This window comes from Canis lupus, chromosome 13 (genome assembly GCF_003254725.2).
Source record: "Canis lupus dingo isolate Sandy chromosome 13, ASM325472v2, whole genome shotgun sequence".
NCBI lineage: Eukaryota > Metazoa > Chordata > Mammalia > Carnivora > Canidae > Canis > Canis lupus.
Window position 1 is genome coordinate 58,726,354 of NC_064255.1, and position 23,922 is coordinate 58,750,275.

The 23,922-nt window shown below is 36.4% G+C and overlaps 1 protein-coding gene and 1 pseudogene across 1 annotated transcript in view; both read right to left on the reverse strand.

Moving 5' to 3' along the window:
* The window catches only part of LOC112652169 (transmembrane protease serine 11C-like), a 52,013-nt gene that overhangs the window by 11,270 nt on the left and 16,821 nt on the right, over positions 1-23,922 (reverse strand). The window contains exons 4-5 of the mRNA XM_049093080.1: positions 20,861-20,928; positions 17,671-17,834 (exon numbers count right to left, since the gene is read on the reverse strand). Coding sequence (XP_048949037.1) covers positions 17,671-17,834; positions 20,861-20,928 — 232 coding nt within the window. The remainder of the gene's footprint in view (positions 1-17,670; positions 17,835-20,860; positions 20,929-23,922) is intronic.
* On the reverse strand, positions 147-5,141 carry LOC125752362 (uncharacterized; annotated as a pseudogene).

Below are 23,922 nucleotides of genomic sequence, written 5' to 3' on the forward strand. Positions count from 1 at the left end.
ATTATAAGTTGAAAAAGAGGTCTGGGTCTTGGGAAGTACTACAATATATGAAAAATTGTGATCTTTCACTGTATCTTGAATTCAAATCACCTGATGACTCATTTATGCACCACTTTATTTTTTTTAAAGATTTTATTTATTCATGATAGACATAGGGGGAGAAAGAGGCAGAGACACAGGCAGAGGGAGAAGCAGGCTCCATGCAGGGAGCCTAATGTGGGACTTGATCCAGGGACTCCAGGATCGCGCCCTGGGCCAAAGGCAGGCGCTGAACCGCTGAGCCACCCAGGGATCCCCTATGTACCACTTTAAATAGTCTTCACCAGTAGCTTATCCCAATAACAATGTTGTAACAAATTCTACACATATTTGGATCCACTTTACTCAGGAGTGATTTGACACGTGTCCTTTTCAAGTTAGTGCCTTAGATTTCTCATTTTCTGCCAGAAGGAACCCACTGGACATTCCAAGATGGACAATAGGAAATGTGGGAGTTAACTCTGTTGGAATTGGTGTAAGATGGGAGTCAATAGACAAATGTCTACCCCTTTAGTAATAGAGGAATACAGATCTAATATAGTACTCAGAAGATCCCATGGGATGGAGCTAGAGTTGCTTCCGATGCTGAAAATTCTTCCTCTCTATTTTGTTCTTTTTGCTCTACTCTTTCTCAGATCAACTACTACATGAAAGTCTCTGTGTCAGGCTTTGCTTTTTGAGAAACCAGGTTAAGATACTGAAATAACCATTTACCATAACAGATAATGCTAATAAGTAGGAGAGACTATGCACATTATTATATTTAGTGCATTTTTTGGTGTTGAGTGCATTTTGCTACAATTTGATCCTTTTAAAATTAATATCCTTTGTGTGGTTTCAATTATTCAAAACACTCAATTAAGCGTGTCATTTCATCTACCATTTGCTTTGGATAAAAAAATTTTTTACTCTAGTAATAAGGCAGACTTTAGTATTGTCTACCCATTCCTAGACATCTAGGGAGTATTTTAGGCTAAGATTTACAATAGATTGTTTTGCTCTAGGTCCCAAATCCTTGCAGAACTGCAAACCTATTTAATTCATGATGAAAGTGTGTGGGAAGGTGGACGAGTGAATCAGGATTATGTCCCAAATTTCAGATGGAAAGAAATGTAAATATACTAGCCATTTCTATTTAAGAGTTTCTCTTTAAAAATGAATTACCACCTGCTTGATAGTTAAATACTATAAATGCCAATGTAAGTTCATTTTTATTATGCTCTTGTATTTCTATAAATCCAGGAGGGAGTATCCATTTGTATATGATAATTATAGTTACACACTTTTACATTAGGTTGCACAACAAATCAGGGAGACAAAAGAATCTTACCAGAAAGTCAGCTTGTTTGAACAAAAAGGTAGGACCAATTAAACTGTCAGATAGACTGAGTAGACATGAGCCAGATCCACTTAAACAAAAAGGTGGCCCATTTCCACCTAATCCTTCAGAGCTGCCTTCCAGGCAGCTTTATTTGGACAGGACACCTTTAGAGTTTGATATTGAACTTTGTGTGGTTAGTAAAATATACCAAACCGTAGTAAGAGTTTGGGAAATGATTAAACTCCTGAAAATCAACTGGAAAAATGTCAAATCCTGCACCTTACGAGAACTAATTATTTAGAAAACCCTACTATATTCACAGAACCTTCTTTCTTTGAGGTTTCTTTATTGATGTATGATTTGCTAAAGGGAAGAAATGTTTTTGACTTATAATTTGCTTTTAATAGTTGTATAATCCCAGAGCTTAATAGAATAACTATCACTTGGGTAGGAGGAGGACAGACAAGTACGATAAATGGAGAAGTAATTTAAGCTGTCACTCCTTCGGATTGAGTCACTGCTGTGTGGCTCTTTGTGTTTCCTTCCTTTAAATCCCTTGGCTCACACTCAAAGGCTAGAACTCCTATGGATTTACCTGTGAATCAGGAGTCAAGTCTGTAACCTAAGATACTGTCTACAATGTAGCGTATAAAGGAAGTGACAAAAAACAATGGCACTGTCTCTGCCAAGGAGGAGATTCCATCAAAGGATAATAAGACAAATCAGTTTTAAAAAACAGCTGAGGAACTGTGCATTGATCTCCTATGGGCCAGGAATAAAAAACAATGGATGTGGACCCTGTCCTCAGTGAACTTGGAGTGTAGTGGAAGAGATGTACAACTAAGTAGTTAATGTAATCCTATATGATTAGTGCTATGGTATATTTGTGCATAGAAAATTGGATGCACCAAGAAAAATCATGCAGCATAGAGGGGCAGCAGGGGAAATAGGAATAGCTGATGACAAACATTCTTTTGGAAAGGAGTCAATGAAATTTACTGGGGGCAAAATAGGCATGATTCACTCATTGTTGAACGTTGGATTAGGAGAGATGCTTAGATGCTTTCTGAATGGGCTTTTGGATCTATAATTATTTAATATTTAGTGTCTTTCTGGGATTGTAAAATAAGAAATGCAAATTTGGATATGCTCATAAAAGTCTGATATCCAGCGACTTTTTTCTTCCTTAAAAAATATCTGAAACATAAGAATGATGAAAACTAAGCTGTATGATTCTGAAGTATAAGGAAGATTTTTACAGTAGCAGTAGATACATTTATAACATAAATTTTGCATAGAGCATGGGCTTTAACTTAGTGAATTTATTGCTTAGGTGAATTTATTACTTTATGTGAGTCCAAATGTTAAATAAATTGATTAATCCTACTTTTCAGATAGTTTTCCTAGGGTTCTAGCATTAAAAATATAGAGGAGATTAGCTGATACACTTTTGGAGTTTTTTATGGGATCTTTAAAAATTTTCATGTGTTAGGTTTGAGGAAATTTTAAAACTAAATAAATGTACATAGACTTTCTGAATAAGGTTACTGTTATAAAATTGTTTTGTAACACAGGAATTATCATCTTCCACCTCGGAAGTTTATTTATAATGTTTTCACCACCCCCATCCCCTCCAAAAAGGAACATTAATATGACTGGTCTGAATTGAAACACAAAGGAACAGAGCATGAACTTGGATTGTGGTTGAACAAAAACTGATTCTTCACACAGTACAGGTTTGGATTAATCACCTGACTGCATCTGTAGCTTTAGCAAATGCGTTTCTTTATGTTTCTAATTAGACTGAAAATTATGTCTATGGTTAGACATAACATATCTGTCATTCCTCAGAGTGATGTAGATTAGTTTTTTTTACAGCACGTATCTTCAATATGCTATTTTGTCCCTGAAGATGAAATTTAAAAAATATTTTAAGACTTAATTAACTATAACAAATACATCTTTTAATAAAATGTTTTAGGGCAGCCCCGGTGGAGCAGCGGTTTAGCACCGCCTGCAGCCCGGGGTGTGATCCTGGAGACACAGGCAGAGGGAGAAGCAGGTTCCCCGCAAGGAGCCTGATACAGGACTTGATCCCGGATCCCGGAATCACGACCTGAGCTGAAGGCAGATGCCCCACTGCTGAGCCACCCAGGCATCCCTGCAGGTGGTAGTTTTTAAGGTAGAACTGTGCTCCAATTTTTTTTAATCTTTTTTTTTTTGCATTGCACTTTTTTAATTGCACAGGTTGTTTTAAATAAATGGAGAAAGCACTGTAACCAGAGCACTGTTCCTCTCTTACACTAGCAGGGAAAGATTCCATCAAGTATTTACATAGTAAATTTTCATAGTCATACAAAAGATTCTTGATCTTTACTTGAACTGTACATGAGGGAAAGGAGCCCCCTTAGATAGGTGTTCTCTGCTTGCAGAAGCAAACTAAAGGACCTAAAATTGGAGGCCAGCTTGGGATGCCAAGACGAGGGAAAAGAAATATTAAAGGCCCACTCAAATTTCATGTCTAAGACACTTGTCCAATGATGCTTACATAAGAATTTTAGGTCAGAAATGCCCTTAAGATACAGGTACCACCTCAAAAGCTGTAATTCTGGATTATAGTAATATATCTGAGTACCTAGCACTGCTAGATGACAAAAGATAATACTTGAGGTGACCTATAAGATTTGAACAAACAAATACTTTGGAAGAATCCCTTAGGACTGTATACCCTCTACTTTGGCTTTTTTAAACGAAGCACAGGCTTCTCTGCTATCTTCAGGCAGTAAAATGGTCAAGGGAAAGGGTAACAGCACTGATCATTCCTTAGACACTAATCAGCTGGGGAAAGAGTTCATTGGCAAAAGGGTCCTCCCAAGAATGGTCTACACCAAGCAGTGAGCACATGTCGTTGAAGGGAGAAAGGGACCCCTCATATCCACAGTCACTATAAGCATCCAGTAGAGAAGATGGCTTCAGGCAGTGGCTGGATGAAAGTAGATCTGAGGTGCCCAGCTCTGGAATGGAGTCATCTTCTACAAGTTCTTCCTTCACTGAGACAGTGAATTCAGGGAGATCTTTCTCTGAGGGGCTGAAAGGTGCTTCCTCAATTTTCACTACCACATTAGCTTGGGTCTCCGACTCAGAGGGTATCTCTAAGACTAGCGGCTTGGTATATTCGTGGTCAAAAGGAATAAATTCATTAATGGCTTCCAGCTCGGCTGATGAGGTCCCCAGTGATGGAGAAGGGGAGGCTGGTAAGGAACTGGGTCCTTCTGGGTGGACCCCTGGAAGCTGCTCCAGGCTGTAGACTCTGGGGAAGGATGTCTGAAGGACACAGGGATGCAAGTTGAACAGAATGCCCAACAGGGTATCAGACTGAGTCTGAAGAGTCAACGCTGTCAGGATCCATGGGGGGATGCTCTGGAGGGGTGACAACTGGGCCTGCACCTGCTGCGGCCTCACTCCGTTCCCCTGGGCCTGGGTCTCCATCCCCAACCACTGTCCTGACTCCTGGCTCTCAACTACAAGGCCATGAGGTTTCTCTTGTGAAAGCTGATTTTCTAGCAAAAGTTTTTGGTTCCCTTCTTCCAAATCTACCACTTGCTGTTCCAGCTCCCTCATTCGAGCTTTCTTGCGGTCTCTGGCAGGCTGGGCTGCTACTCTCTTTCCTCCTCCTGGGGCTCAGGTGGGGCGGGGGTCGGGGGGCGGCGGGCTCGCCCCACAGAAGCAGCACTTTGGGGGCCTCGGCGGCCGGGCTCTGCGCGGCTGCCACCACCACCATTGCTCTACAGTGTCACCAATTTTTTAAAATTTTTATGCAGATTTCAAGAAATGTGAAGAATGCAAATTTATTTGGATATTATTCTATATTTAGCCATCATTGATCTTTAGCCTTTAAGCAGTACAAAAGGCTCCTAAAATGGAGAGAGGACAAACATGTCCTGAAGAATGCATTCAGGTAGTTGGTACAGGGAGCAGTGGGCAATGTGAGTAATGGCATCTGTCTTACACTTTTGAAATGACATGCTTGTGTTTCTAAGGGGCCCTTTTGAGGACAAATATTGGATAGAAGGTTAATATGTACGATTAGCACTTTCACTTTGAAAAGTTTCTAGTTTGGTCCTCTCTGGGATCTAGGCATCTTGTGAAGGTCAGCATTTCCATGGCTTGGCTCTGGGGTAACACCCAGCGGAGAATACTTTGGGGACGGATTTCTTTCAGTTCGTATCCATTGCTTTCCTTAAGAAATATACGAAGCTACTTCTTAGCTCTGTCTTCTCAGATAATTTTTTTAAGAAGATTTTATTTAGCCTTTTGCCTGAGAGAGAGAGCGCGAGAGAGCACAAGGAGAGGAGTGGAAGAGGGAGAAGCAGATCCCCTACTAAGCAGGGAGCAGGTGGGGCTTGACCTGAACAGAGCCATCCAGGCGCCCCTTCTCAGACAATTTCTTAGTTTCATGTTCTCTGTCAGTTTGCACATAGTTTCTGATGCAAAATAACCATCACCTTGTAATAATTTTGTTCATCCTGAACAAATTAAAAGTTTTTCTCTGGAATTTACCTAAGTTGCTTGTTTAAAATGTATTTTTTCTACAGTAAAATAATTCTTCTGGGAACTGTGCATTTTTAAAAAAACAGAAAAATAAAAATACTCAGGCATTGGTTAATGGACCCAATGATAACCTTAAGAGAACTTGTAGACTTATTTTATGCAATACTTATGAGTAAAGCCATGAAAATTACATGGTTTTTGAAGTTGCACAAGTAATCTGTCATTGAACACAAACCACAACTATTCTTTTCTTACTCAGAACACGTAGGACTCCTGTGTGTTTCTTCAGACATTTTACATAAGAGACAAAGAATGTAGAAGGTACAAAGAATGGAAAAACTGGTTAGGAAAAAATTCTGAAATCTCTAAGTTTAAATTTCTTCCTGACTCGAGTCGACAGACTGAGTAAAGACATTTCTTTTTTTTTTTAAAGAGAGCTATTCATATTTTGAATGACTTTTTTTTTTGGTCCCTTATTGACTTTTTCCATAGATGAGCTTTAATAAAAGCTCTTGGATGCACAACTTATCAGTAGCAAAAATCACTTTAGGGGAAAAAAACATTAAAACTGGCATCTAGTAAATGGTATTTTCAGCTATTTAATGTGTATTGCAATAAGAGAAGCAGGCAAGAGTCATACATAATTCATCAGTAAAGTAAAAGAAGAATCAAAGTGGTTTTGCCTGATAATTTTAGTACCTTTACAATCTTATATTGTTTGTGAATGTCAAAAGAGTTTAACATCAAGAAAAAATCTCAACCTAACTTTGCATCTCAAGGAACTAGAAGAAGAACAAAGTTACCATGAGGAAAGAAATAACAAGTGTCAGAGAAGAAATAAGTAAAATAGAGATAAATCATAGAAAAGATCAGTGAAGCTAAGAGCTGGTTCTTTGAAAAGAGAAACAAAAATGGCAAAGCTTTAGTTAGACTCACTAAGAAATAAGAGGGATATTTCAAATAAATAAAATCAGAAGAGAAAGAGATGTTATAACTGATACCCAGAAGTACAGAGAATCCTAAGCTACTATGAGCAATTATATTGCCAACAATTTAACAATTTAGAAGAAATAGATAAATCTCTAGAAACATACAACCTACCAAGACTGAATCATGAAGAATTACAAAATCTGAACAGACTAATTACTGCTAAAGAGATTCAGTCAGTAAACAAAAAGATCCCAACAAAAAAAGTGTAGGAACAGATGGCTTCACTGGTGAATTCTATCAAACATTTATAGGAGAATTAATACCAATTCTTTTCAGACTTTTCCAAAAGGTAGAAGATGAGGGAACACCCCAAACTCATGAAGCCAGTATTAACCTGACACCAAACAAAGAAGGATGTCATAAGAAAAAAAAAAAAAATATATATATATATGTCAATGTCTCTGATGAACAAAGATGCAAAAATCCTCATAAAATATTAGCAAACTGCATTCAACAATGGATTAAAAGAATCATACATCATGATTAAGTGGGATTTATTCTAGGGGTGCAAGGTTTGTTCAATATCTGCAAATCAATCAATGTGGGGTGGGGGGAGTTGGGCAAAATGGGAGAAGTGAGTCTAAAGGGGGTTATTTTCCACTTATAAAATACATAAGCCATGTGCATGTACATGGGGATGTAATGTACAGCATGGTGACTATCATTAATACCATATTGCATTTTTGAAACTTCCTAAGAGAACAGAACTTAAAAGTTCTCATGACAAGAAAATGTTTTATTTTTTATTTATTTTTTTAAGAAAATGTTTTAAATAAATATTTATGGTGACAGTTGTTAACTAGAGTGATTGTTGGCAATATATACAAATATTGAATCGTTATGTTGTACACCTGAAATGAATGTGATGTCACATATCAATTATACTTCAGTAGAAAAGATTTTAGGCTGCTGGAATGGAAGATAAAATATCATTATTATATTATGGTAGGAGTAACTCCATAGTGCTAGACTTTTAGTCTTAAAAATATTGCCAAGCTTCTCAAAGACATTTAAAAAACTCATGCTGGGCGCCTGAGTGGCTCAGTGGTTGAGCACCTGCCTTAGGCTCGGGTGGTGATCCCCGGGTCCTGGGATTGAGTCCTGCATCGGGCTCCCTGAGAGGAGCCTGCTTCTCCTTCTACCTATGTCTCTGCTTCTCTCTCTCTCTGTGTCTCTCATGAATAAATAATAAAATCTTTAAAAAAAATAACTCATGCTATGACCCATTTAAATAATATTTGTTACAACAGTAACCCAGAAATCTAGGAACATAAGAGATAAAGAGTCAAACTTATCAGGATGTCTAATATCTAATCCCAAGAAATGTGTATGTAAGTATAATTTTTAAAAATCCAGCATTTTATTATAATAGCAGACTCAGATGCACTTGTAATAAATAATATTTGTGTACCCTTTTCCAAATTTCCCCCAAAGGTAATAATATCTCTTAGAGATGTAAAGACATCTTCAAAACTATTGATTGTACAATATCAAAACCAGGATATTGACATTGATGCTGTCAAATACAAAACATTTCCATCACCACAAGACTTTGTCGTGTTGGGCAGCTCGGGTGGCTCAGCGGTTTAGCGCCGCCTTCAGCCCAGGGCCTGATCCTGGAGACCTGGGATTGAGTCCCACATCAGGCTCCCTACATGGAGCCTGCTTCTCCCTCTGGCTGTGTCTCTGCCTCTCTCTCTCTCTGTGTCTCCCATGAATGAATGAATAAATAAAATCTTAAAAAAAAAAATTTGTCATGTTGCTCTTTAATAGTCACATCTTATTTCCAATCCTACTCCCACCTTAATCCTTGGTACCCACTAATCTGTTCTCCCTTTCTATAATTTTGTCATTTCAAGAATGTTATATATTCATGTAAATAGAATCATACAGTATGTAATTTTCTGGATTGGCTTCTTTCACTCAGTGTAATTTTCTAGAGATTCATCCAAGTTCTTTTATTACTGAGTAGTATTCCATGATATGATGTGCTCAAGTTTGTTTAACCCTTAACTTCTTGGAGGATATCTGGATTGTTTTAAGTTTTTGGCTATTAGGAATAAAGCTGCTGTAAAGATCATGTATACATTTTTGTATGAACACAACCATCATTTGTCTGGGGTAATGCCTAGGAGTGGAATTAATGGGTTTTATGGCTTTTGCGTTTTTAATAAAAAAAATACCCCCCCCCAAAAAAAAAACCCAACCAAACTGTTTTCCAGAATGGATGTACCATTTTAAATCCCCAGAAGTGTAGTATGGATGATTCAATTCCTCCATATCTTAGCCAGCATTTGGTTTTGCCATCATTTAAAATTTTTTAAGCCTTTCCTGTAAATGTAGCAATATCTTATTGTAGTTTTAAGTTGTATTTCTCTAATTGCTAATGATATTGAACACCTATTCAAGTGCTTATTTGCTATCTGTATACTCTTTTTGGTTAAGTATCTTTTCACATATTTTGCCTGTTTTTGTTTAAAGATTTTATTTATTTATTAATGAGAGACACACACAGAGAGAGGCAGAGACATCGGGAGAGGGAGAAGCAGGCTCCATGCAGGAGCCCAGTGTGGGACTCGATCCTTGGACTCCAGGATCATGCCCTGGGCTGAAGGCAGGGGCTAAACCACTGAGCCACCCAGGTGTCCCATGCCTGTTTTCTAAATTGATTTTTTTTTTAACTGGTTTTGAGAGCTATCTCTATATTTTAGATTCTAGTCCTTTGTAAGTGGTGTAAAAATTTTTTTTCCAGTCTGTAGCTTGTCTTTCCATCCTCTTAACAGTAATTTTATCTGGAGATGTATATTCTAATACTCAAAATGTAAGCTAATCATCTATATTCTACTATGTCTCTCTTGTCCGCTATTTTATATGAAGTTATCATGCCACTAATTCCTCAGACTTAAAACTTGAATATTGTATACAATTCCTCTCACTGTTATGCCTCACACCATTTAAGTTCTGTCAATTCTATAAATATAATCTCTCTGATATATGTCACTATTTCTAGTATTATTTTCTTTTTTTTTTTTAAGATTTTATTTATTTATTCATGAGAGACACACAGAGAGAGGCAGAGACCTAGGCAGAGGGAGAAGCAGGCTCTATGCAGGGAGCCCGATGTGGGACTCGATCCCCGGACCCTGGGATCACAACCTGAGCCCAAGGCAGATGCTCAACCACTGAGCCACCCAGGTGTCCCATCTAGTATTATTTTCAATTCTTCACATTTGCACCATTTTCTTTTTTAACCAATCTCTCTGCTTAAAAACTCTCCCCTCTAGCTCATTTTATACAATATTATCAAATAAAATTTTAGAAAGCAAAATTTTGGCCTTGTATTTTTTGTAATTTAATGGATTTTAACAGACCCTACCAAAGTGTAAACTCTTTAACTTAAAACTCACCACTCTTATAACTCATTCAGGCTGGGCATAAGAAGTGTAATGGCCCCAAAGGCTTAGGTTCTTAGGAAATGATAAAAAGCTAGAACAAACTTGAGGGTGAAAGGGGCATTAGTCTACCTATATGTACAGTTAATACCTATAGTAAGAGTACAGTAAGTACTCTTAGGAGTATGTGAGGCAAGTAGGCTGTCTGAAAGCCCATAGCAAATTTGAGATTGTTTGGGCTTGATGGTGACTGGCTGTGTACTCTTGCTTATATTAGAGTTCTCTAGAGAAACAGAAGTATTTGTTTATTTATTTATTCATTCATTCATTTATGTTTTATGAGGAATTGGCTCAGAAGCAATTATGAAGGCTGAGAAGTCCTCTGATCTGCCATCTGTAAGCTGAAGACCCAAAAAGCCAGTGGTATAACTCCAGTTCAAATCCAAAGCCCTGAGAAACGGATTGCCAATGGTGTGAATTCCTGTACCAGGGGAGGAGAAAACCAATGTTCTAGCTCAACAATCAGGCAGAAAGAGAGAATTTACCCTTTCTGTATCTTTTTATCCTATTTAGGCCTTTAATGGGTTGGATTATGCCCCCACACACAATGGGGAAGGCAATCAGGTTTACTCGGTCCATTAATTCAAATGTTAATATCTTCTGGAAACATCCTCACAGATATACCCAGAAGTAATATCTAACCAGCTATCTAACCATCCTGTGGTTCAGTCAAGTTGCCACATAAAATTAATCACACAGATCTATCCAACTTCAGATGGATAATGTTGGATATCAGTTAGGACAGTAATGTCTGTGTTCCAGGCATGTCTAATACATAGTTGTATTATCTAATAATGTGCATGTCAAACTCAAAGCTTGAGGCTGCATTTTTAAAATCCTTAAATATTATTTTAAATAAATATCCAGCTTTATTGGAAGACATTTTGAAATACCAACAGGAATAATGCTCCATATCTTTTAGGAGACTTGGCAACATTTTCTCTGGAATAAAGTCAAGAATCAGGAACAAACAACAACAACAACAACAAGAATCAGGAAACAATGGTGTCTGAGGAGTCAAAAGTTATATAAAAAGTTAACTCCCTAGAGCTTATTTAATTAAGTAATGAGGTCCTAGACACCCTCATTCAAAGGCTATTTACTTTTTCCAATTTTTATGTATAAATTACTATGAAATATTTAAAAGAAATTTGGAGAATGTAGAAGAAAGAACACAGAAAACAGAAGTGATAGCAAGAATTCTGCTTGACATTGAAGTATGAGAAAGAAATAAAAAGAACAAACATAAGAGCTGAAAACCCTAAATATTAGGATCATTTATTGAGGGCACCAATAACCCTACATTTCCCTAAGGGAACTACAATATCCATTATATATTAATGAATGTCCATAGCGATGTCAGAAAAGTAGGTGTTGAATTTGAGAAAGGTTTTTGAAAAAAAAACTTTTTAAAGAGACTTTTGCTATTTGTCAAAAAAGTAAGATATAAATAAATAAATAAATAAATAAATAAATAAAACCTTAAAAAAGGTGGGGGGCATCTGGGTGGCTCAATGAGTTAAGCGTCTTCCGTTGGCTCAGGTCATGATCCTGGAGTCCTGGATGGAGCACCACGTTGGACTCTGCTCAACAGGGAGTCTGCTTCTCTCTCTCCCTCTTCCTGTTGTCCTGCTCATGCTCACTCTTTCTCTATCTCTTGACTAAATAAAAATTTAAAAATAAAGTATTTGGAAAATTTGCCTATTTAGAAGAGTTACTTCCAAGGAATTTTGAATGGTCAAGGTCTTACACTAAGAATATTCTAAGAAACTATTTGCTGATAAAACAGGTTTATAGAGCTTAAGATTGATTCTTTGTTAAGAAAGGACACTCTGGGCAATCCTATGCTTTTAGAAAATGTCCTCTAGGATTAAAGAATCATTAAAGAATGATTGGTTCCTTAAAAGCATAGTAGAAGTGAAGCCATGCATTATCTCAGGATCAAGCCACGTGAAAGAATGTGTTCTACTAACATCGTCATCCATATCTCAGTGTTCGCCAGCTGCTCCCAAACGAGTGGTAGGACAGAGCTTCATTCTTCCTCTTGTAAAACTCTTAATAATGGGTTAGGATCGTCATCCTTGTATATAAAGTTCTATGTTCTTATTCTTTCTATTACTTCCACATAATTTGAGTTTTTACTTTAACAAATTATGATTTAGCATAAGTATTTAAAATATTTCTCATACTTATTCAATAGATAGCTAAGTGTACCAGTATATATACAAGGCATCTTTGTGTAGGAAATGATTATTATTTTTCTATATACTCATTAAAATTATGAGCATTCTACTTTATAAGGCGTTTCAGTTAAAACTCTACTTAGCTTATGAGACATTTTTTCACTTTTACAAGGAATGACTTCAGTTTTTCCTTCCAGAACTTTTAGGAGAGCCTCCATGTAGTCATCCTTGCAGTCCTGTAGTTGGTGCATCTAGTCTAGTGTTACATTTTTTTCTTAGCTCTTGGTGTGATAGTTTATGACAGTTAGTGTCAAGTGCATCATGCTGTGAGGTCAACTTGTTTGGTGAGATATCATTTGCATTGTTTTACTTGTTCTTTTTTGTATGCATTAAAATTTAAATTGCATAAACATTAGGTATTATATGTATGTTCTGTTTTGGTCATTAAACTATGAAATAACAAGATCATGTGAGTAATCATACTATAAAATAAGTAATAAAGGAAAATTGACTATGTTAACCAATTTTAAATATTGAGGTTATCATCTCTATTTTTTTTTTTTTTTAGATTTTATTTATTTACTTGAGAGAGAAAAAGAGCACGAGTTGGGGAGATGTGTTAAGGAAAGAGGCAGAGGGAGGAGCAGACTCCCCGCTGAGTAGGGAGCCTGACTCAGGGCTCCATCCCAGGACCCTGAGATCATGACCTGGTCAGGAGGCAGCCACTTAACTGACTGAACCACACAGGTGCCCCTATCATCTCTATTTTAAGGGAATGTGATATCAATTAAGTGCAAGTAAACAGAAATTCCGAGATTTGGGAATGCATAAAAATTTTTCCCATTGAAGTCAATGGTATTAAGTTAAGGAACTTGCCTTAGGAGAGTTTAGAATTGGTGGAAAAAACGTGGCTATCTAACTAAAGAATGCACTCCATAAATACTGGTTGTTAGTACCTTGGAAAGTAGTAGATGTAATTTTTCATGGAATTCAGGAGTGACTGGAAAATTAAACGTTGTGTTCATGGGTATTAATAATTGAAGCATTCTTTCCATCCTAAATCTGGGAGTGGCAATGTCTATTAGTAGCATACTTGCGATCATTCATTTTACAAGCTGATGACAGCATTAGGTCCAATCCACATTACACTGTTTATACTAGATAAGCTTAAAATATATTTGTGTAATAGTCATACTGCTTGTGTTTTTCATATACACTAAATCAGTGTAAGCTTAAATATATATCCTCGTATATGTATTTATTTATTTTATAGGCTTTTTGCTGAGAGGGACAATATTCTTTTTCTCTTAAATTTCCCTACAGTACCCAGCAAAGTGTTTGTTCAAGTACTTCATAATTGTTGATTAGCGTTAATATTGCATAATGTTTGATTTCAACTCCTCTCAGCGATTCTTTAAGTTAGATATGGATTTACATGCTTTCTTCATTGATGTTAACACTGAAGTCAGAGTTTAAAAGATTTTGATCTGCAACGATTGACTTCAGATTTAAAAAAAGAAGCCAGATATTCTTTTTCCACTGGAATTTTAAAACTTGCATCTTAAGTAGATTTTTAGTGCAGCTCTCGGTTCTAAACTGATTCATGAAATAGTGTTGAGAATGCAGAGTGTACTCAAAATCAGAACATATGGCTTAAAGAATCAGGTTTGCCCGAGACTTTATTTTATGACTTAGAGTGAATTTTATTTCATTGACTCTTCTTTACCTACAAATAAGGCAACCAGACCAGAGATTGCTAAGGTCTTTTTCAACTTTAAGTTCTTCCAAAAGCCCACAGTGCAATAAATAATGCACTTTTCATGAATTTAATTTGGACCAGAAATCAGTAACCCATTTTCACTATTCCTGATTTTGCCACTGATCTGGAATAAATAACTTAACCTGCATGACAGTTATAGAGAATTCAAATTCTAAGTGGAAATCCTGTGAGATTTATCCTTTTAGTCATGATGATAGATGGCAAACTATTTTTTTTTTTAAAAATCAACCAATATCCTTTTTAGATACTCATTCCAATATCATTTGGTATGTGCATAAGAAAAATAAATGAATTTCCTCTTAGCATAAACAAAAAATGGGAAGTGAGAATTTTATCCAAATTTCCTGGCCCATAGTCAGTATTCAGTCAGTACTTATTTGATAAATGAAAAAATAAATTAAGCCAATAATTATTTAGTATTATTACTAAGAATTACATAAAGCAGTTTTCCCGGGGTAGGTGTAATTATCAAGTACTGAAACATTGATGGACACTTAAGTTGATTAACTTATTATTTCTGCAAAAACAATACTTTTCATCCCTTGATTCAACTACCACTGATTTACTTCATCCTTGGGGCTTGTAACATTTTTTTACATTGGGCTATTGCCCTGCCTTGAATCTATATATCAAAGGCACATAGATATGTTCCCTAAGATTCCATTGGTGTGCAGTGAATATTCAAGAACACAGTTACCAGAAGAATAACCATGATCTCTGGCAAAATACTCTTACGAAGTATATATATAGAAGAAAATCTATCTTGGTTACTGTTTTTTTGGTCTCTACGTTAGGCATTGCACTAAGGGCTTTAGATGTGTGTGTTCATTTTTTTTTTTTTTCAGAAAAAACACTTCTACTATAAAGTATATCAATCATGATCTCCTTTATAAAGGTGAAAAAGTTAAAGCTCTGTCAGATGAAGTAATTTGTTTTTGGTGGGGGTTTAGGGGTAGGGGGATATGGAGTTGCCCCTACTGCACTAGTACTTTGAAGTGTGGGGAAAGTACTTGGGAAAAGGACAATGACTCCCCCACACATCCATAGTGAAGTTTCTGACTCCTCATCCATAGTGAAGTCTAGGTTTGGGGGAGAAGATATGGGCGGCCTACTGATAAAAATAATAGCATATACACATATATAAAGTTGACTTGCAAATATATAATCCATAGGATATACATTTTGAGTGTTTTTTTTTCTCTAAAAACCAATTAATATTACTTTACCGTAGTCCTGTTTTTTAAAGTGCATGAGGTCTTTGAAATACAGCAGCCATATGCAGTATTTTTTATTCTTGCCATCACCATGATGAAGTGTTTAGACTGAGGTGCAGAAATGTGAAGCAATTTTTCCAAAGTCACACAGTTGATATACAGTGGACCTGGGATTTAAATCTCAGCAGGTCTGGCAGCTCTGGTGGCTCAGCGGTTTAGCGCTACCTTCGGCCCGGGGTGTGATCATGGAGACCCTGGATCGGGTCCGCATCAGGCTCTCTGCATGGAGCCTGCCTCTCCCTCTGCCTGTGTCTCAACCTCTCTCTGTGTGACTCTCATGAATAGATAAATAAAAAAAAAAATCTTTAAAAAAAATCTCAGCACGTCTTACCAATATTTTGTATCTTCTCTTTCTAGACATAATAATGTAGGAACCTTAGTTCTGTATTTAGCCATGTTGTAACTAGTAGAGCTGGCCAGTGGTGTCCAAGCCACAGCTGTGGGAAGTAGTGACTTCTTCCTCTTTGTTAAGCAGCTTGTATAAAAATAAAATTCAGCAATATTGACATACTTAGGAGCAGGCTCTAAGCAACTAAACTAACCAGAAAACATAAGGTCAGACTGTCAATAAGATAGCAGCAACCTTGTGACAACAACCTTGACTATCTAACTAAGGTTTTCATATATCCCTAAACCAGAGGCACGTTTACGTGGTGACCAATGAAGATTCATAATCACCTAACTAAGAGCTGTCTTAAATGTGAGTTTTGTGTTAACTCATTTCATTGTGGTTTTGCAGAACTGGTACAGTTGGCTGCTGGGTTTGGTACTCTACCTGCGAACCCCTGGTTTCACAAGGCATCTAACTTCTGATGAGGGATGAAAGAGGAAGAAGAGGGGGTTTCTAAGCAACAAGTAGAGGCTAAGACAATACCAAAGCATCATCTGTACTTAAGTGTATTACACTTAACAGTCACTGTTAAGTGACACCCTTCCTAAAATTGTAGGGTGGCATTGTAATAAATAGAATTACTGAAAAAAAATAGTGGAAATCTAATGCTGTTTCTTTACATATGAGTTCATGTTTTTAGCAGATGAATTTTTAAGAATATATCTTTGGTGGCAAATTCTCTATAAATTGCAGATCTGCTCTATTTTTCTGTGTTCTTTTGAGGTCACCACACATAGGATAAGCTGTGAGAGAAGGAAGGTTCTAAGAGAAAGCATCTAAACCTGAGAAGAGTCACATTTCAATAACCTAATGGTTTCTTATCCAGGGGAAGCATGTTCAGGTTTTGCTTTTGATCCGTTTGATGTTCTATGCAAATGAATCCTTGGCCTAGATTTATTTTTTTTCATAAACATTTCATCCTTTTAGTCCTTCCTATAGGGTCAGGGATACTTTTCTGTCTTGGTCAAACATGTGATAGCAGAGAATTGATGGCCAAGCTTAGCTGTGCCAAGCATTGGCTATCTCAGAGAGACACTCATTATTCTGGGCATGAAGGGGCATTTGTCTCTACCTTTTAGAAACTGTCTTTGACAATATTGTTAGGTGACCAAGAATAAGAATTAGATTGTATAATTGTACACCTGAAACTAATATAATGCTGTATGTTAGCTATACTGGAATTAAAAAAAAATAAAAAAAGAATTAGATTGTACATATGAGTGAGAGAGAGAGAAAGTCCATTAAAAGCCTATGAGGAAGTAGGCTTGATGATAAAGAGATTCAAACTCATTTCTGGAATGTAGGAGCCTAGATTCTTGAAATAGCGAAAAGAACTCAGGGAGAAATCACAACCCACAGAACAAGCCATTAAGAGTTTACGGCTGCCTTGTTTTGCAAAGAAATGTTATTTGGGTCCCTGACTACTTTTTTTTTTTTTAAACTCTATCATCAAGTAAAGTTTAATTCCAGGAGTACAAGAATGGTATTATATCAAGACATTGATTAAAACATAGACCCTGATTAACAGTGGTTAAAAGCAGTAATCGATGTATATGAAATCATATTTTAAAAAAATTAAAAAAAAAGAAATCATATTTAAGAGGGAAGTGTTGTTTTAATTTTTACAAAAAACACTGTATTAAAATTAAAACTTGAAAATCACTCTATGCCATACACAAAAAGACTTACCTGAAAATTTAAATGAAGAAGAATCTATACATAAAGACCCAGTTTTGCCTTTTAGCTTCTGATATAAAGTGGTTTCAATCCTATCTCGAAATTTTGCTGCAGTATTTTTAATACAGGATTTAAACTTCAGCACAGCATGTATTATCACTTTCCCTTGGGCTCGGCTGCAGAATAGAAACAGACAAATAAATTATAATTTTATTACTGGAGCCTTGATCATTCTTAATGGAGTCATTTTATAATTTTGCTAAGCAGAGCTCCTGGCAGCTATTCCACTCTCAGGGGGGTAGAAATGGCACTTTATGTCCATGGTGAACAGTAAAGAGAGTGTGATTTAGACTCAGAGGAACTGTGTTTGTATTCTAGATTCACCATCTGCTAACTCCTTGACTACAGCAGGCGAATTTCTTCATCTCTGTAATGGGGATAATATTATTTCCTGGGTTATTGTACACACCATATAAATTAATGTATATGGAGGTATTTTGTAAATGTCAGTGCTGTGTAAAAAATTTATTAGTATATCTATGTATAATAAATCCATGATGGTCTCTAAGAGCATAGGGCCAATAGCACATAACAGAATGAAACTTAACAGGTGAGATGAAAGAATCATTTATTATCTTGGTTTTTTTTTGTGTGTGTGTGTGTTTTCATTTGTTTTGCTTTTAAAGATTTTATTTATTTATTCATGAGAAACACAGAGAGAGGCAGAGACACAGGCAAAGGGAGAAGCAGGCTCCTCTCAGGGAGCCTGATGTGGGACTCGATCCCAGGATTCAGGGATCATGCCCTTAGCCTAAGGCAGATGCTCAACCGCTGAGCCACCCAGGCGTCCCCTGGTTTTTGTTTTTTGTTTTTATTTTTGTTTTGGTGGAGGCACAGTTTGCAAGAGTGGGCCAGTTCTCTCTCATCTGTTGGAAATCATGACTGAGCAAACACCTTAGACTGGATTTATTTTATTTGTAATTCTGACTTGAAGATTCAAGTGTACTATCCAGAAATTTTAAAAGGGGATAACTATTACTGACTTGATGAGATATCTATTTTGCTCTATTCTATGTTTCTGTACTTCCTCCCTTCTTCCCAGGCATTTCTCTATATTTATACATCTGAAAATCCACAGCAACCTCTGAGTAGGTGACTCAAGAGAGATCTTGAAAACATCCACTTGCAAACCTTCATAATACCCGTGAACAAAAACAGAAGCCATGGCTAAGATCCAAGATTTTCTAAGTAATTGCAAAGCTTTATTATTTTAATAATATTTTTCCAGGGTAATTCTAGGTAATGGATTAGCTAAGTTTTATATAACCTTTTATTATTTTATGTTTTAGGACATACGTACACTAGATGCTCTTCCTCTAAGCACTATACATGTATTCTTTTTATTTCCTAGGTACAGTACTCAGCATTTAGTAGTTATATGTCAATTTACTAAGTATTCTCACCTCTTCTTCTTTTACGCAGGTGCAATGCTAGTATTTTCTTATGTTATTTGTAGAGACAAACCCTTTACTTCTCATGGAATAGACAAGGCATATTGTATTGCTCTGTTGATTTTAAAGATTTTGTCAAACCATAGATGTCACTCTGAACTTTTCTCCTGGATGGGATAACAATCTAAAAATAAACTAAATACAACATATGGATTCTTAATCTGACATCATCAGAATCATATGACCCTCTTTTACACTGAAATCATGAACTAAAAGTTATTTTAATATTACCTTCTCTTGACTCATAAAATAATCTTTAGTTTTATTTGACAAATGCATCTAATTCTTTTCCATTGGCAGTTTTCCTTTCCATTCTTGAAGTTTCAGTTCAGTCATTCAGTCAGTCATTCACTTAACAAGTGTGTATTAGTCCAGGCAATATAGCAGACAGCATTCTAGGTACCAGAGCTACATCCACTACCAGCATATAAGAGCCCAAGGAGCCTGCTCTCATGCAAGTAAGAGAAACAGATAAACAAGAAAATGAAGGTATAAAATAACCTTCAAGGTGTGTTCTATGAAGAAGACAGCAATGACTTGAAGGTTGGAGGTGGCAACATTATAGACAGCTTCAGGGAAAGATTCTTTTTTTTTCAAAACGTTTTGTTTAAATTTAATTTGCCAACATATAGTATAACACCCCATGCTCATCCCATCAAGTGCCCTCCTCAGTGCCCATCACCGAGTTACCCCAAACCCTCACCCACCTCTCCTTCCACAACCCTTTGTTTGTTTCCCAGAGTTAGGAGTCTCTCATGGCTTGTCTTCCTCTCTAATTTTTTCCCACTCAGTTTCTCTCCTTCAGTGAAGGCCTCTTTGAAGTGAGGTCCCAATGACAAGGAGTGAGTCGTGAGAACTGAGGGAGAAATCTCCCAGAAAAAAGGAATAGCAAGTACAAAGGCCTTGACCAAGACAGACTTAATACTGTTACCACTTGGGGGTTTGGGTCTTGTATTGTCAGATCTTTTTACTTTTCAACACATTCTGAGAATTACGTCTTTTATGTAATATTTCCCAACTTTTACATTAATTAATTAATTAATTAATTAATTTTTAGATTTTATTTATTTATTTGAGATAGTGAAAGAGCAAGCACAAGTTTGGGGAGGAGAGGCAGGGGAAAAGGGGGAAGCAGACTCCCCACTGAGTGGGGAGCCCAATATGGTGCTCAATTCCATGACCCTGAGATCATGACCTGAGCTAAAGGCAGATGTTTGACTGAGCCACCCAGGCACCCCCCAACTTTTATATTTAATCCACAAGTCTTTAAGCTAGATTTGGCTACCTATTAGTTTGCTCCCCCCAGACCAGATATTCTGTATATGGCTTTCTTATCTTACCCATTTTTTCCCTATATTGAAATAATCTCCTGACTTTATATTTGTCTTGTGACCTTGTGCCTTCAAATAAAAAACAAAACTTTATATTTGTCTTGTGACCTTGTGCCTTCAAGTAAAAAACAAACCCATGCAACCTTTACCTGAAACTCATAATCAATCAGAATGGGTTCTGGTTAAATAATTTTCCAAAAGATCTTGAATATCGTTTTTTTTTTTTAACATATGAAAATGCTAGTGCTTTTGAAGCCTCAAACTAAAATCTATTTCATCCTTTGAATTTATACCAAGTGAAGATGAGGCATGAAGTGAACAGAATTTTCTGCTCTGTGCTTCTTGGGTGATTTTACATACCTTACTTGGACAACATGAGATTTGACATACTGTCTTCTCAGTTTGGATCCATGGAATGTTTCATTTACCTGTTCAAAAGTAAAATGAATGGTGACTTATGGTTTTTCTTTTTTTTAACTTTTAATTTTTCGTTGTGGAGAACTCCAAATATACACAATGGCAAAAGAAAGAGTATGGTGAACCCCATGAACCCATCATTCAGCTTCACCAGTTATCATTAAATGGCTAAACAGGCTTTATTTTATTACTACCGGCATCCTAAGAATTAAATAAACCCTTAATATCATTGAATATATCGAAGTTTGAGAAGAGAAAAAAAGAGATAGGGGAAAAATAATAAACAGTGAGAGAAAATGGTTCTGAATTAAAAATCATTATTCACATATCCCCACTGAGAAAAATACAGGATTAAGAACTCTAAAGCAAGATAAAAATCAGAATTCAAATCTCAATAGAGGAAAAAATGCAGAGAGGAAATAGTTGTGAACAATGAAACCTGAGGAGGGAGTGTGTTCAATGCAATGAATATATAATTTCAATGCTTGCAGTGGAAGCAACCTACTTTAAGAAACATCCTAGTAAGAGTTTAGAGCATCAGATACTATCTCAGCAAAACCTAATCACTAGAAATAGGAGTGGGGGAGGAAAGAGGAAATAAAAGTGTTAAAAAGCCTTTTCAAGAGTAAAGAATGAGAAGAGAGGAGAGAACAGAAGTAACAGTCATTAAAAGCCTCTTCTAAGGTTAGGGCTCAGGTAGGAGAAATAACTAACATTTGATGGGGCTAATAATTTCTGTAAAACTAGTGGAAAAATAAATGCATCCAATTTTGAGTTCCAGAAAAAATAACTATTAACTAAGTATGTTGAAATTTCCAAGAAGAAAAAATACAATGAAAAACAATTTAAACCAGCCACAAATAAGGAAAAGAGCGAAAACGTAAAATAAATTATTTACTTAAAGGAAACTGCAGAAATAAAATCAAGTATCCTACTTGTTACAATTGATGGGAATAGGTAAAATTTTGTCATTAAAGAATCTATCAGGCTGCATTTGAAAACAAAACCTCGGTATCTGTTATTTATTTATTTATTTAGTTATTTTTTCTAAAGATTTTATTTATTTATTCATAAGAGACACAGAAACACAGGCAGAAACAGGTTCCCTGTGGGGAATCTGATGCAGGACTTGATACCAGGACCCCTGGATCACGACCTGAACCGAAGGCAGATGCTCAACCACTGAGCCACTCAGGCATCCCGGATTCTGTTATTTAAAAGGATCATACTTGTAAATAAAGCAATGAAAGATTGTTGGAGATGAAACTGTGGGAAGGAAATACTATCCCATTAATTGAAACCCAGTAATGGAATCCAAAAGTATATCCTAGAGTATAACATTTATGTTATATAACAAGGATGGCATTTTAATTATTGGGATAGGCTGGATTATTTAATAAGTGGTATCAGGTCAACTGGCTACCTATGCCAGAAAGAAAATAAATTTAGGTTCCTACCTTAACCTAAACTACTTCAATATGGATAAAGACTTAAAAGTGGGGTGCAAAAACTTCCTAGGAAATGGAATACACTTCTTTTATGAACTGTGCAAACCATTTCAATCATTTGATCTTAGCCAAAAGGCCAAGAAGCTATGAAGCCATGTCAATCAAAACAGAAAATTTAGAAAATCAAAAATACTGATTTGAAGGGGCACCTGCACCCTGATGTTGATAGTAGTATTATCAACAATAGCCAAATTGTGGAAAGAGCCCAAGTGTCCATCAATTGATAAATGGATAAAGAAGATGTGGTATATATATACTGTACAATATTACTCAGCCACCAAAAGGATAAAATCTTGCTATTTGCAACAACATGGATGGAGCTACAGTGCATTATACTACTATGTTAGTCAGAGAAAGACAAATACGGTATGATTTCACTCATGTGAATTTAAGAAACAAAATAGATGAAGATAGAGAAGGAGGAAAAAAGAGAGAAGCAAACCATCAGAGACTCTTAACTATAGAGAAAAAACCTGAGGATTGATGGAGAAGAGGTGGGTGGAAGGATGGCTTAAACGTATGATCAGTATTAAGGAGGGCACTTGTTTTGAGCACTGGTTGTTATACATTAGTGATGAATCACTAAATTCTACTCCTCAAACCAATATTACACTATATGTTAACTAACTAGAATTTAAACGAAAATTTGAAAAAAAAGTTTTAAAAAACTCAGTATACAATATTTATACTGAATAATTATAGTAAGACTATAATAATTATATAATTATTATATTATAGTAGGACTATAATTTCATTAAAAAATGAAGCTTATTTTTTTATTTTTTTTTACTGGAGTTCAATTTGCCAACATTTAGCATAACACCCAGTGCTCATCCTGCCAAGTGCCCCCCTCAGTGCCCATCACCCAGTCCCCCCAATCCTCCACCCACCTCCCTTTCCACTACCCCTTGTGTATTTCCCAGAGGTAGGTGTCTCTTATGTTTTGTCACCCTCACTGATATTTCCACTCATTTTCTCTCCTTTCCCTTTATTCCCTTTCACTAATTTTTATATTCCCCAAATGAATGAGACCATATAATGTTTGTCCTTTTCCAATTGACTTATTTCACTCAGCATAATACCTTCCAGTTCCCTTCATGTTGAAACAGATGGAGGGTATTTGTCGTTTCTAATGGCTGAGGAATATTCCATTGTATACATAGACCATATCTTCTTTATCCATTCATCTTTTGATGGACACCGAGGCTCCTTCCACAGTTTGGCTACTGTGGACATTGCTGCTATAAACATCAGGGTACAGGTGTTCTGGCATTTCACTGGATCTGTATCTTTGGGGTAAATCCCCAGCAGTGCAATTGCTGGGTCATAGGGCAGATCTATTTTTTAACTCTTTGAGGAACCTCCACACGGTTTTCCAGAGTTTTCCACACAGCCATTTTCAGAACTGGCTGTATCAGTTCACATTCCCACCAACAGTGCAAGAGGGTTCCCCTTTCTCCACATCCTCTCCTTTATTGTTTCCTGTCTTGTTAACTT